This window comes from Biomphalaria glabrata, chromosome 15 (assembly GCF_947242115.1).
Source record: "Biomphalaria glabrata chromosome 15, xgBioGlab47.1, whole genome shotgun sequence".
Taxonomy (NCBI): Eukaryota; Metazoa; Mollusca; class Gastropoda; family Planorbidae; genus Biomphalaria; species Biomphalaria glabrata.
In genome coordinates this window covers 8387265-8402054 of record NC_074725.1, presented here as the reverse complement: position 1 = coordinate 8402054, position 14790 = coordinate 8387265, and the positions used below count along the sequence as shown (strand labels likewise).

Genomic DNA, 14790 nt, shown 5'->3' with positions numbered 1-14790 from the left:
TGCAAATGTACATATATTACTATTATGTTACATCTCTCTTCTTTAATTTAGAAAATCTATTTATCAGAATAACTAACAAACTAGTCAACTAAAAAGTCTAATCAGTTCATCACAAATCAAGTCTCTTGGGTTTGTTAACTATTCTGCCTGAGCGTGTTACATAAGGTTCATTTGGTCTAGAGGTGTTAGAAGAAGCAGTGTGTAGTGGCGGCTCAAAATCTAGTGTAGTTTGTAATCTTGGACTCTCTAGATCTAGTGGTTCTGGTTGTTCTGAGATGTCATCTGGAAAGTCAAAATTATTGTCAAATCTGTTTGCTTTCTCAGAAGACTTTCTGATGTGTTTTCTGTTTCTTCTGTAGACCTTATTTCCACTTTTGACATTATATGATCTAGGCTTAGAATGCTTCGAAACTACTGTTCCTGGTTTCCACTTAGAATTAAGTTGCATTCTGACTGCCGTTCCGTCTTGTAGTGGATTATGACTCTTAACTCCTTTCCTCTTATCATAATAATGTTTCTGAGACTGTTTCTCGGAGTCAAAGTGTTTCTTCACCACCTTGAGATCTGGTGTCTTAGGTGTGAGTATTTCCTCGCTAGAAGGTAACAAATTTCTGGGTCGGCGTCCCATGAGTAATTGTGCTGGCGACAAATTAATATTACTCAGTGGAGTAGTTCTGTAGTCTAATAGCGACAGAAATTTGTCTTCGCTTTTCTTCCAAAGTTTCTTCACTGTTTGAATAGCTCTTTCAGCCTCACCATTAGAACTCTGAAAATGAGGACTCGACATTTCATGCTCTATTCCGTATGATTTACAGAAATTCAGGAATTCCCTTGAAGAGAACTGTGGCCCGCTATCTGACCTTAACTTTCTAGGTATTCCATGGCATGCGAATATACTCTTCATTGCTTCGATGATATCTGATGTAGTTTCCTGTGACAGTTCTTTGACATCAATAAACTTTGAGAAGTAGTCAACTAGAAGCACATACTTTTTACCCTCAAAGTTAAACAGATCACACCCAACCATGCTGTATGGAAGGTCTGGTGTCTTGGTAGGCATCAGCGGTTCTGACACATTTTGATTCTGATGTTCAGCACACCTGCTACAATCCCTAACTGTCACTTCAATGTCTGCATTCATGCCTGGCCAATACATGACTTCTCTGGCTCGCTGCTTACACTTGACTATTCCTAAGTGAGACTTGTGAATCAGATTTAGCATGTATTTACGTAAGCTTGGTGGCATGACTATTCTCAGACCTTTGTATATAATACCATCCGAAGTTGATAACTGGTCTCTTGAATCCCAATATGGTCTGACTTCAATTGGAGTCTCGCTTCTTGTGTCTGGCCAACCAGTCATAATTACTTCCCGAAGCATTGAAAGTTCCTTGCTTGTACAGTCTTTAATTTCACTGTATTTCGAATCACTTACAGAGATCATATGCACTGAATCATCTGTAAATTCACATGTCTGTGTATCAGTATTTGGTAGATGTGCACGAGAAAGTGTATCAGAGATAAACATTTCCTTGCCTTTTCTGTAACAGACTTTCAGATCATACCACTGCAGTCTTATTAGCATCTTCTGTATTCTCATTGGTGCTGACAATAGAGGTTTCTTGAAGATTTGCTCCAGAGGTTTGTGATCATTATAAACTGTTACTTCTTTACCAAATATGTAGCAGTGAAATTTGCTTGTACTATACACAATTGAGAGCATTTCCTTCTCAATTTGAGCATATCTTGTTTCTGTATCTGTGAGAGCTCTTGATGCGTATGCAATTATACGACCTTCCTGGAGTAATACTGCTCCCAGTCCATCTTTACTTGCATCACATTCTATCTCTACGTTCTTGTTGACATCATAATATGCTAAAACTGGAGGGTTTGTACAAAGATATTTCAATTCTTTGAAACTCTTGTTTTGTTCATGATTCCATTGAAATTCTATATCATCTTTTAGAAGCTTTCGTATTGGAGCATCTGCTTGACTTAGATTAGGAATAAATTTTGCTAGGTACTGAATTAAACCTAGAAATCTTCTGATTCCATCTTTGTCTTGAGGAGCTGGCATGTCAATAATTGCCTTTATCTTTGCTGGATCTGGTTCTAAACCTTTCTCTGACAAGATGTGACCCATATAAGGTACTCTGTTTTGCCTTATCTTGCACTTGTCATAGTTCAGCTTTAGATTGTACTTCGTTGCTCTTTGCATGACTTGTTTCAAAATGTGATCATGATGCTCAACATCTCTACCAGCTACTAGAATGTCGTCTATGATGACATATGCTCCTTCAATTCCTTGAAGCATTTCATCCATAATTCTTTGGTAAATTTCTGGCGCTGATTTGATACCAAAAGGTAATCGTAACCATCTATATCTTCCCAGAGGTGTGTTGAAAGTTGTGAGAAATGAAGATTCTCTTTCAAGCTTTATTTGCATAAACCCTGACTTGGCATCGAGAACTGAGAATATCTTCGAATCTGGAATATTAGTGATCACATCTTCAATAGTTTTCATCGGGTGATGTTCCCTTCTGATTGCTTTATTGAGATCTTTTGGATCAATACATATTCTAACTTTGTCATTCCTGAACGAAACAACCATGGAGCTAACCCATTCAGTAGGTTCATGTACGGCAGTAATAAATCCATCAGCTTGCATTTCTTTAAGTTTTTCTTCAACTTTATTGCGTAGAGATGCTGCTAAGCGACGTGGTGGATGAATAACTCCTTTAGCATTTTCCTGTAACTGAATCTTGTATTCTCCTGGCAGTGTTCCAGTTGTTTTCAGCATTTCAGGAAATTCTCTTTGTAACTCGTCTTCTGCCTTGGATTCTATGCTGTCTATCCGTTGTAGTAGTCCTAAACATTCTGCTGTGTCACCACTCAAAATGTTCTCTTGGCTAATGTCTACTACCTCAAACCTTGCTTTCACCTCTTGGATATTATTTTTCAAAGGTAGCACTACTGCTCCTAAAGTCTTAATAACATGATTAGAGTAAGACTTGAGCGACTTTGCTGAATAAGCAAGTTTTACTTTGTCTTTGAGCTTTTCAAACTCTGACTTGACAAGAATGTTACATCTTGCACCAGTGTCGATACGAAAAATTAATGTCTTGCCATGCACGACTAGTTTTACAGTCCACTTGTCTTCGACGACATTGATGTTCTCAATATTACCCTTTCTATACTGGCTACTTGCAGTGCTAACAGGTATAATATTTTCATCACTGTGACTGTCATCTTCTACTAGATTGACGTTGCGTCTTTTCCTGCACATTTGAAACCAGTGGTTTTTCTTCTTGCAGAAATTGCATGTGGTTCCTATTGCTGGACATTTTCCCTTTTCGTGGTTCTTGCCGCATTTACTACATAATTTATCTGAGTTGTCTTTAGACTTCTGCTTTAGTACATTGTGTGACTGTCTCTTGATTGCTAGAACTTCTTGGCCCCTAAACATTTTCACTTGGCTTTGTGACAATTCATATTGTTGTCCAATTTCAATAGCCTTGCTAAGGGTCAACTTCTGTCCCTGATCAAGTAGTCTTAATTGTACCTTTTCGTGTATGACTCCACTAATAATCAAATCAATAAGCATATCGTCTGGGTTGTCATACTCACAGTCCATAATGAGAAGCTTTAGGTCTTTAACAAAGTTATCAAAACTTTCTCCTTCTACCTGCTTTCTCTGATGTGTATTACACAAATAACAAACTAGTGTTTAAGAGGGAAGACATATTAGGAACTCCATTTATTACGTAAACACAAGCGGTGTTGCACTGACGCGCTAGTGTGCAAATGTACATATATTACTATTATGTTACAGTTGCCTTGCCAGCAAGTTATTCCGTATGTTAGCAGATTTTGTATAGTCGCGCCGTAAAAAAGTCTCAAGGATCTTCTTATTTAGTTTAAAGCTAATTGATACAATTACACTTCATATAAGCTTTGTTTTAAAAGTATTTACAAAGTATTTTTAAAAATGTTTTTGTTGTGTTTTTTTTTTTTTTTTTGTGTTGTTGTTGCCTGAATGATGCATTTTTTTGCAGCTCAGACTGCAGGAAAATGCCGGGTGGCCGGGAGCTCTATCTGCGAGGGTGAAATCCTAACAGAGCTAACTCAGTTCATAATAAATAGGTATCCATTAGCAATTTTCACAGGGTCACATCCATCCAAAGTCCAAGTCTATACCCATTTATTAGAACTAAGTCCTCCGTGCCACAAGAGGTCCAGTTGACCTTGATACAGGGGCGGACTGGCTTTATGGGCATACGGGCAAATGCCCGGTGTGCCGGTACCCAAATGGGCCGGTAGGGCACCTAAAGGGCATCATGACACTATTGTAACATAATAGTAATATATGTACATTTGCACACTAGCGCGTCAGTGCAACACCGCTTGTGTTTACGTAATAAATGGAGTTCCTAATATGTCTTCCCTCTTAAACACTAGTTTGTTATTTGTGTAATACAAATATTCTACATGGTGTCAGAATAAAACTTAAAAAGCTGTCCAGACAAAGGTTTTTATTAATCTAATAATGGCTTCTTTTTATTTTGAGCAACCAATCTTGAATTGGAATGCTAAAGATCTGTATCAAGAGTTTTTAAGGTTTCAACAGCAGGTGAGCTTTTGTTTCAAAGGACCGTTAGCTGGTGCCGATAGTAAACAAAAAGCCGGATGGCTGGGAATGTGGATAGGCCAGCAAGGCCGTGAGGTTTACAAAACTCTAAATATTACTGATAGTGAAGAGGGAGATCCGCAATTGCTATTAAAGAAAATAGAAGACTACATAAGGCCAAGACAAAATAAAAGAGTGTCTAGATTTAGAGCACATCAGAGAAAGCAGGTAGAAGGAGAAAGTTTTGATAACTTTGTTAAAGACCTAAAGCTTCTCATTATGGACTGTGAGTATGACAACCCAGACGATATGCTTATTGATTTGATCATTAGTGGAGTCATACACGAAAAGGTACAATTAAGACTTCTTGATCAGGGACAGAAGTTGACCCTTAACAAGGCTATAGAAATAGGACAACAATATGAGATGTCGCAAAGCCAAGTGAAAATGTTTAGGGGCCAAGAAGTTCTAGCGATCAAGAGAGGGTCACACAATGTACTCAAGCAGAAGTCTAAAGACAACTCAGATAAATTATGTAGTAAATGCGGCAAGAACCACGAAAAGGGAAAATGTCCAGCAATAGGAACCACATGCAATTTCTGCAAGAAGAAAAACCACTGGTTTCAAATGTGCAGAAAAAGACGCAACGTCAATCTAGTAGAAGATGACAGTCACAGTGATGAAAATATTATACCTGTTAGCACTGCAAGTAGCCAGTATAGAAAGGGTAATATTGAGAACATCAATGTCGTCGAAGACAAGTGGACTGTAAAACTAGTCGTGCATGGCAAGACATTAATTTTTCGTATCGACACTGGTGCAAGATGTAACATTCTTGTCAAGTCAGAGTTTGAAAAGCTCAAAGACAAAGTAAAACTTGCTTATTCAGCAAAGTCGCTCAAGTCTTACTCTAATCATGTTATTAAGACTTTAGGAGCAGTAGTGCTACCTTTGAAAAATAATATCCAAGAGGTGAAAGCAAGGTTTGAGGTAGTAGACATTAGTCAAGAGAACATTTTGAGTGGTGACACAGCAGAATGTTTAGGACTACTACAACGGATAGACAGCATAGAATCCAAGGCAGAAGACGAGTTACAAAGAGAATTTCCTGAAATGCTGAAAACAACTGGAACACTGCCAGGAGAATACAAGATTCAGTTACAGGAAAATGCTAAAGGAGTTATTCATCCACCACGTCGCTTAGCAGCATCTCTACGCAATAAAGTTGAAGAAAAACTTAAAGAAATGCAAGCTGATGGATTTATTACTGCCGTACATGAACCTACTGAATGGGTTAGCTCCATGGTTGTTTCGTTCAGGAATGACAAAGTTAGAATATGTATTGATCCAAAAGATCTCAATAAAGCAATCAGAAGGGAACATCACCCGATGAAAACTATTGAAGATGTGATCACTAATATTCCAGATTCGAAGATATTCTCAGTTCTCGATGCCAAGTCAGGGTTTATGCAAATAAAGCTTGAAAGAGAATCTTCATTTCTCACAACTTTCAACACACCTCTGGGAAGATATAGATGGTTACGATTACCTTTTGGTATCAAATCAGCGCCAGAAATTTACCAAAGAATTATGGATGAAATGCTTCAAGGAATTGAAGGAGCATATGTCATCATAGACGACATTCTAGTAGCTGGTAGAGATGTTGAGCATCATGATCACATTTTGAAACAAGCCATGCAAAGAGCAACGAAGTACAATCTAAAGCTGAACTATGACAAGTGCAAGATAAGGCAAAACAGAGTACCTTATATGGGCCATATCTTGTCAGAGAAAGGTTTAGAACCAGATCCAGCAAAGATAAAGGCAATTATTGACATGCCAGCTCCTCAAGACAAAGATGGAATCAGAAGATTTCTAGGTTTAATTCAGTACCTAGCAAAATTTATTCCTTATCTAAGTCAAGCAGATGCTCCAATACGAAAGCTTCTAAAAGATGATATAGAATTTCAATGGAATCATGAACAAAACAAGAGTTTCAAAGAATTGAAACATCTTTGTACAAACCCTCCAGTTTTAGCATATTATGATGTCAACAAGAACGTAGAGATAGAATGTGATGCAAGTAAAGATGGACTGGGAGCAGTATTACTCCAGGAAGGTCGTATAATTGCATACGCATCAAGAGCTCTCACAGATATAGAAACAAGATATGCTCAAATTGAGAAGGAAATGCTCTCAATTGTGTATAGTACAAGCAAATTTCACTGCTACATATTTGGTAAAGAAGTAACAGTTTATAATGATCACAAACCTCTGGAGCAAATCTTCAAGAAACCTCTATTGTCAGCACCAATGAGAATACAGAAGATGCTAATAAGACTGCAGTGGTATGATCTGAAAGTCTGTTACAGAAAAGGCAAGGAAATGTTTATCTCCGATACACTTTCTCGTGCACATCTACCAAATACTGATACACAGACATGTGAATTTACAGATGATTCAGTGCATATGATCTCTGTAAGTGATTCGAAATACAATGAAATTAAAGACTGTACAAGCAAGGAACTTTCAATGCTTCTGGAAGTAATTATGACTGGTTGGCCAGACACAAGAAGCGAGACTCCAATTGAAGTCAGGCCGTATTGGGATTCAAGAGACCAGTTATCAACTTCGGATGGTATTATATACAAAGGTCTGAGAATAGTCATGCCACCAAGCTTACGTAAATACATGCTAAATCTGATTCACAAGTCTCACTTAGGAATAGTCAAGTGTAAGCAGAGAGCCAGAGAAGTCATGTATTGGCCAGGCATGAATGCAGACATTGAAGTGACAGTTAGGGATTGTAGCAGGTGTGCTGAACAACAGAATCAAAATGTGTCAGAACCGCTAATACCTACCAAGACACCAGATCTCAAGGTGGTGAAGAAACACTTTGACTCCGAGAAACAGTCTGAGAAACATTGTTATGATAAGAGGAAAGGAGTTAAGAGTCATAATCCACTACAAAACGGAACGGCAGTCAGAATGCAACTTAATTCTGAGTGGAAACCAGGAACAGTAGTTTCGAAGCATTCTAAGCCTAGATCGTATAATGTCAAAAGTGGAAATAAGGTCTACAGAAGAAACAGAATACACATCAGAAAGTCTTCTGAGAAAGCAAACAGATTTGACAATATTTATGACTTTCCAGATGACATCTCAGAACAACCAGAACCACTAAATCTAGAGAGTCCAAGATTACAAACTACACTAGATTTTGAGCCGCCACTACACACTGCTTCTTCTAACACCTCTAGACCAAATGAACCTTATGTAACACGCTCAGGCAGAATAGTTAACAAACCCAAGAGACTTGATTTGTGATGAACTGATTAGACTTTTTAGTTGACTAGTTTGTTAGTTATTCTGATAAATAGATTTTCTAAATTAAAGAAGAGAGATGTAACATAATAGTAATATATGTACATTTGCACACTAGCGCGTCAGTGCAACACCGCTTGTGTTTACGTAATAAATGGAGTTCCTAATATGTCTTCCCTCTTAAACACTAGTTTGTTATTTGTGTAATACAAATATTCTACAACTATTAAATTAAGATTCCATAATATTATCTTATATTTTGAGCGTCTTGTTCAAAAAATCTTTTACAGTGTAGTTCCTATTTAATCTAACACATTTTTCTGAGATACTGTAATAGCCTACATCCGTAGACAGGAGGCTCAGTGGTTGAGTGGTAAGGCGCTAGGCTTTCGAATCCTGGTGTGACTGTGGTTCTTAATTTCGGGACCCACCTAGCTCTAATGGTCACCTGACATTGGTTGGGGGAAAAGTGAATGCAGTTGATCTATATTATCTAATCCTATATCGCTATGATATACAAAGGCCGGATTGTAAATAAATGTCCGGGCCGAAATTGACACCCAGTCCGCCCCTGCTTGAGCTCTAGTGATATGTGGAAAGAATTTTAAAAAAGTCCTTAAAAGTAAGAAACAAATAGTGAGAGAGTGAGAGAAAAAATGAGATAGAAAGAGTAGAAGGAAGAAAGACAAACAGAAAAGAAAGAGGGACTGACAGAGTTTACAAATGTGAAGGCCTACCAACATTGATGTCAGCCTAAGTATCTGACCTACAATACTAAAAGTGAAAGAAAAGTCACCTCGACATTTGAAAAGGTTAACAAGAGAGAAAGACAATTAATATCTTATTCTTAATAGTGACCTGATTATCTATTGGTCTGTTTATGAATGGATGCATATGTTATTTAGGCTAAGACTTTTACATTGGTCTAAAACTTCATATAGACTCAAGTTTCTGTAATCTAGGCCTACTAGGTTGGAATGCCATGGTGTTTACATTGAATGCATATTCTTATAGCTAGCGTATACTTTACTATAGTATTAAAACACCTTTGAATAGGGTAAAAGTCAGTAATGTTTTAACACCACCTCTTACATATCTTGTAATTCTATTTGTTTGAGGGTGTTGGCAGGAGGCAGAGGTTGTCCTGATCTGACTTTCGCTTCTGTTCTCATCTTCTGAAATTCAGACCAAAGCCCTCGAGTGACTCCCCTTGACGTTTCCCGTTCAAGTTCTCCAATGCACAAGATGCAAAGCTATAAAAACATGACACGATGGTTTTAAATGGTGTAACTGTTGCTTGAAATATTACGTATATATAAGTCATCATATAATACATGCATTAGATTATTTCATTATCTATTAGATTGTCTAATGACTCTAATGAAATTAAAGACATAGTTTTGAATGAGAATTCGGTAGAGTGAATGTGACAAAGCGAGACCATGCGTTAGAGAAGGCCTCAACACTGACATGCAACGTCACAACCTGTGGGAAGTTTAGACCAACTGCTCGTTACCACATCGTACAGACCTGTATCGTGGCAACGAGCTGTTGGTCTAAACTGCCCACAGGTTGTGACGTTGAGAGTCAGTGTTGAGGCCTTTTATAACGAATGGTCTTGGACGTAGTTAAAGAATTATTTTTATATTTTATATGTCTATGGACGAAATGCATACCTTTCACCACTAGCTTGCATCCTTTAATGCACAGCTCTTCAATAATGGACTTCATTCACCAATCGTGAAACAACAAGATTTAGCCACGTGATAATATTGATAAAGCAATGAAAAAAAAAACTTTCACGTGACAGTCTGTGTGTATTACGTAATTTGTATAAAACAGATATAGAACCACGTGGCTAAATCTTGTTTGTTTACGATTGGTGAATGAGGTCCATTGGTGCTGAGAGGTGCGAATACAATCAAGAACGGGGTGACGTCACTGGAAATGACGCCAGAGAGCTCAAAGACAGCACAAAAAATAAACAGTCGCGATTATTTTATGTGAATTATAGATGTATTAAGTGCCACATTATTCTGTCATAATCCGAGTTGTTTGATTTACATGTGATACTGAGTTCCAAAGTGAGTATTAAAATACTATCATGCAAAAACTAGAGAAAATGCAGACAATACTGTAATTGACTCGAGATAACCGTGCCATGAGTGTAACCAATTTTTCAACGCGAATTTGGAAGTAAAAGCCATCTTCGATTTAAGTGAAAATGAGACTTTACAACGAATTATGTATTTGGGGCGTAGGAGGATCTTATTATTACATTGTTATGACTTGTTTATGATCTTAACCACCACAAACAAACAAATAAAAAAGAATACGCTAGCCTACATGTGATAAAAAGAAATTACGGCCAGCTAGCAAAATGCTGGGAGAACAAATGGATACAGGAGAATCTACATTGAATATGATCATAAAAAGGCACACAAGCACCAGGTTGAGACCAATGCTTTTTGCGCGTTCAGGGCAATAGTGTCAAAGACAATGTTTTGAAGACAGTGTTTGACAACATGTTTTCTTAAATAACTATTGGCAGTGCGTGTTTAGTAATTATAGAAAAAGCATAGGGAATTATATCCAAACAGTACATAAGGACTCTTTTGCGAAGGAACAATTGTACACTCTCTATTTGAAGTTAATGAATGTATCCCCAAAGTGTGACCGTTTGTCTATTCTCTTACTATGTTTGCACCAGACGTCACGTGACCAGTTTCGTTTGAATCAACCAGTTTCTTCTGGACACATCTCTCACAAAAGGATTTCTTACACCTGTGATCAGAATAAAAATATTATAAAATGATCAACCAAATAAAAAACAAACGAAACACAGATATATATGCAGCCCATTAAAACTTGTTATGTAATCGGTAGTTCCACCGCTCCCAGTGAAAGACTACTGTAAATTAGGCTTTCCGTAAAGCCTATTTGAAAAAACAACAACATTTCAGTAGATCAAATGCTAAGACCATAACTTCTATTATATAAACATTACACATAAAACAAATGCCACTTTACATAAAAAAAAATGCTATAACATGGATTTGTCAGTAATGTGTATTTGCCATTAATTTCTTTATCATAGATTGTTCAATACTATGACTTAGCCATTTATTTCTTAAACAGAGATTGGCCAGTAAGCTAATGTGTATTGCCACTAATTTCTATAACGTTATTTGATAGGTAAAAGGGCAACCTTTAAAAACCTTGCGATCGCTGGGGAAAAATAATGCAAAGCTCATCTATTTCTATGGCCGGTTAACTAGGACGTCATGTGGCCAGCCCATCAACCAACTCCTTTTAGTTCCCCAACAAATGCCAGATACCCATTAGTGTTAGGTGGACTCAAGTTCATCCTAGAAATACCAAAGTTCAAAATGCCAGTCTTCACCAGGATTTGAACTTCAGAACCCTCAGCTCGGAAGCCGAGCGCTTTACCCCTCAGCCACATGGCTAATACTGGCAGCGAAGTTTCTCTCTCATTTTCTACCCACTAAGCCCAAAACTTTGTTTTTCTCACTACAGAAGCATCAAGGTCCAGTTTCAACCAGTTGGAAAACAACAGCAATGAACCACAACTCTTTACAACGACTTGATAACGTTATTGATCATGCCACATAACCCCCTAACACACACATAAACACACACACACACACACACTCCACAGCAGTGCAATTATAATCTACACACCAAACTGCTAGCTACAAAGTGAAAAAAACACTTTACCCGGTTGTATCTAGCTGTAGCGACAGATGTTTGCGAGTTGGCAAATAGTAGCCAATGCTGCGCTTGTACCCGTTTTCCCTTTGGATTGTATTAATTGCTTGTTTCTACGCACTCACTGTCATATATCTTTTTTTCTAAACAGCCTTTTATTAGGAAACTGATGAATATTAATGATGTTTATTACTAGCAACGTTACATTCTTGACGCCTACGTAATGTATAATGAACTGAAGAAATAACTGAAGTTTTTTAAACACCTGTCACTCATAATAAGAAAAGACTATTAAATTTTACTGATAATAAACTCTATGGCCATATCACAAGGATCTTTCTTTAGGGGTCAGTGCCATGAAAAAGAAGAAGAGGCAGACAGAGAAAGCGATGGGAAGACAACGTAAAAGAATGTCATTGAAAGAAATTCTATCCAAGGTAAAAGATAGAGAGGAATGGAGAAAGATGGTCAACAGATCTTGCGTGGTGTCCCAACAGTTAAACAGAGTAAGGGATAGATGAGGTTAGGGGTGGTGAAACGGAGAAAAGAGCAATGTTTGTTGTTTGTAAAATGTTTTACATGTTTCGGATGTTCCTTCAGAGTTGAAGATAATTACTTCCTAGTCCAAACCTCCCGCAGGACGACGGGGGATGGGAGCGGGCAGGGTTTGAACCCGGGACCATCAATAAATCTGAACGACAGTCCAGCGTGCAAACCGCACGACCAGGCAGCCAATGAATCGTAAAGCCTTGACTGGTGATGTTAAAGTTGACGCGAACAAGTAGTTGGCCAACTTTAACAAATACACTTTCTTCGCCTGCCGGTATTGTTGAATTATCAATTACAAATTATTTTGTTTAAAAAGGCGAACGACTTCGAGTCCGGGGATTTAAGAAAATAGTGTAGTATTTGAAATAGATAAGGAGACCAGGCTGTGTCCCTCGACATAGTCTAGATCTGGATCTATATACATATATATTATTTTTTGAAAGATCCCGCTTACGTTCTTTAAACAATAAAATGTGATAAGAGAGGAAAAGAAGAGAAAGCGATTTGAAGAAAGCTAGTGGCGATATAGTGACAGAAAAACGGTAGGATAATGAAAAGAGATTTGAAAGTAGACCTAATTAGACAAAATAAACAATGACACTGACGACAGACTGAAAGACCATTGTTGACTGTTATGAAATTTGTATTCTGTATCGGTTATCGTTCTTATGTTTACATGTGCTTGTAACTCGTCCGTGCGAATGTGTTCACGGATTGTGTGTTGTGTTGTCATTCAGTGTATTAAAGCCGTACTCTACAGACATGGTTTTTGACTCTCATCTTTATGTTCATAACAATTTAATACATTTAATACATTCTGAAATAAATAATAAAAGTGTGTGCAATAAGCAAAAACAACTTAGAAATTTGGATTCTACAGTGCTGAAAAGGGCTCAGAAATTATATTTTAATATTGACGCCTCCCTATTTCGTACACCGGATACCCCAAGAGGATTGCCAAATTTGTATTTTTACCTTCGTTTATGAAATCTTTTTTTTTAGAAAGAGACATAATGATAAATATGTTAATTTTTTTCTTCTAATTTAGAAATAGTTACTTAAAACAGACAAGCTGACAAGTTACATAGAAGTAGAAAAAAAAAAGGATAACTAAACTGCACATCTTGGCTTTCAACTGGTGTTCATTTTCTTTTATAATAATTCAACACTAAATTAAAAGAAAACAATATTTCTTCAGAAAAACACAACAAACTCCGCTAACTGACAAGCACACAAGCACGCACAAACATTCGGTATCTCATTTAGTATTTTGGGGGGATCAAGTTACACAGGCATAAAACAAAATTATATCAATGTCTGACCTACATAAAACACTCTTTTTAAAATACGTTTGCTTCTGATAAGCCAGATTTAATTCGGTCAATGCTACGCTAGCTTAGAGCTCACATTGTTAAACTAGTCTTCAGGTGTTCGATTACATCACATCTTTCTGGCTTAATATCTGCTGACCAAAATGCACTAATTTAAGCAAATATACTCGGTACATGTAAAAAATATTACTGACATAGTTTAATCTAATTCAGTCCACTTGGGGCTAACTTGGGACCACGTCATTCTGACAGTAAATGAACAAACTAAAGGTCCCACCTGGAACAAGATATGCTGGCGCAAAAAAGACCAAAGTTCCGGTCACAATGAAAACACTGTGGAGGTTTGATGTAGCCGGATTTGAAGCTTCCGGGCTTGTTCTTGCTCTTCGTTATGGCTGTTTATTGGGGAAAACAACATACAAGTAAAAGTAAATAGCGTAGCAAGGTAGTGGTGGGCTCGGGTTCAAGACTCCGTTCGTGTACTTCTCCCGAAGATGAGTGTGACAAAAAACATATCCATTATGTATTTGTGCATTTACTAAAAGGCACTTTAATGCAGGTACTATTTTTTTTATGTCCGAAATAAAATTTAATAGCGTACACAAAGGAAGAGGATTAAATTTTTTGTAAGAATTTAATACATTTAAATAGTAAAATATTAAACGTTCTTTTTCAAAGGCATTGTGTGCCCTTAATGTCGTGGACACCTTCACCACTGTCTAAAGAAAAGCCTACTTATTAAGGTAGATCTTTATTTAGGTTAGGCGAAACAAAACATTTTGAAGGTTAAAAAAATACTTAATTTAAAAAAAAACACTCGATAAAACATGAAGTCTACATAAATTATATAGTTAAGTAACGTCTACTTGTAAGGGTGGATCTATAAATATTTTAAGCCAAAAAATAAAACATGCAAAAAGTACATCAAAGTTGTTAGATACTTGTAAGGATCTAGTGGTTTGACTACTTTAAGTCAGATCTCTTGGCAATCTATTTTATTTAGCTTCATTTATCGTCTGCAAAGTGAGTTCTATTTGAAGCTATGTGAACAGGTGCAAAGGTAAGTCTGTTGGTACATTCTAATAGACATTCGTATTAGGTCTTACACAATTGAACTACAAGTACACATTGGCGTAGTTAGGGTGGGGGGAAGGGGGGTCAAAATGTGAAAATCCCCCCAGTTTCCCACTTGAGGGGGCCCCCAAATGAGTCGAGTGTCCGAAATTTGTT

General features: G+C 37.2%; 1 protein-coding gene across 1 annotated transcript in view; it reads right to left on the bottom strand.

The window, feature by feature from the left end:
- Positions 1-14790, bottom strand: part of LOC106074927 (uncharacterized) — a 36637-nt gene that overhangs the window by 11200 nt on the left and 10647 nt on the right. The window contains exons 4-6 of the mRNA XM_056012646.1: positions 13838-13955; positions 10648-10735; positions 9044-9204 (exon numbers count right to left, since the gene is read on the bottom strand). Of these exons, the coding sequence (XP_055868621.1) occupies positions 9044-9204; positions 10648-10735; positions 13838-13955 (367 nt within the window). The remainder of the gene's footprint in view (positions 1-9043; positions 9205-10647; positions 10736-13837; positions 13956-14790) is intronic.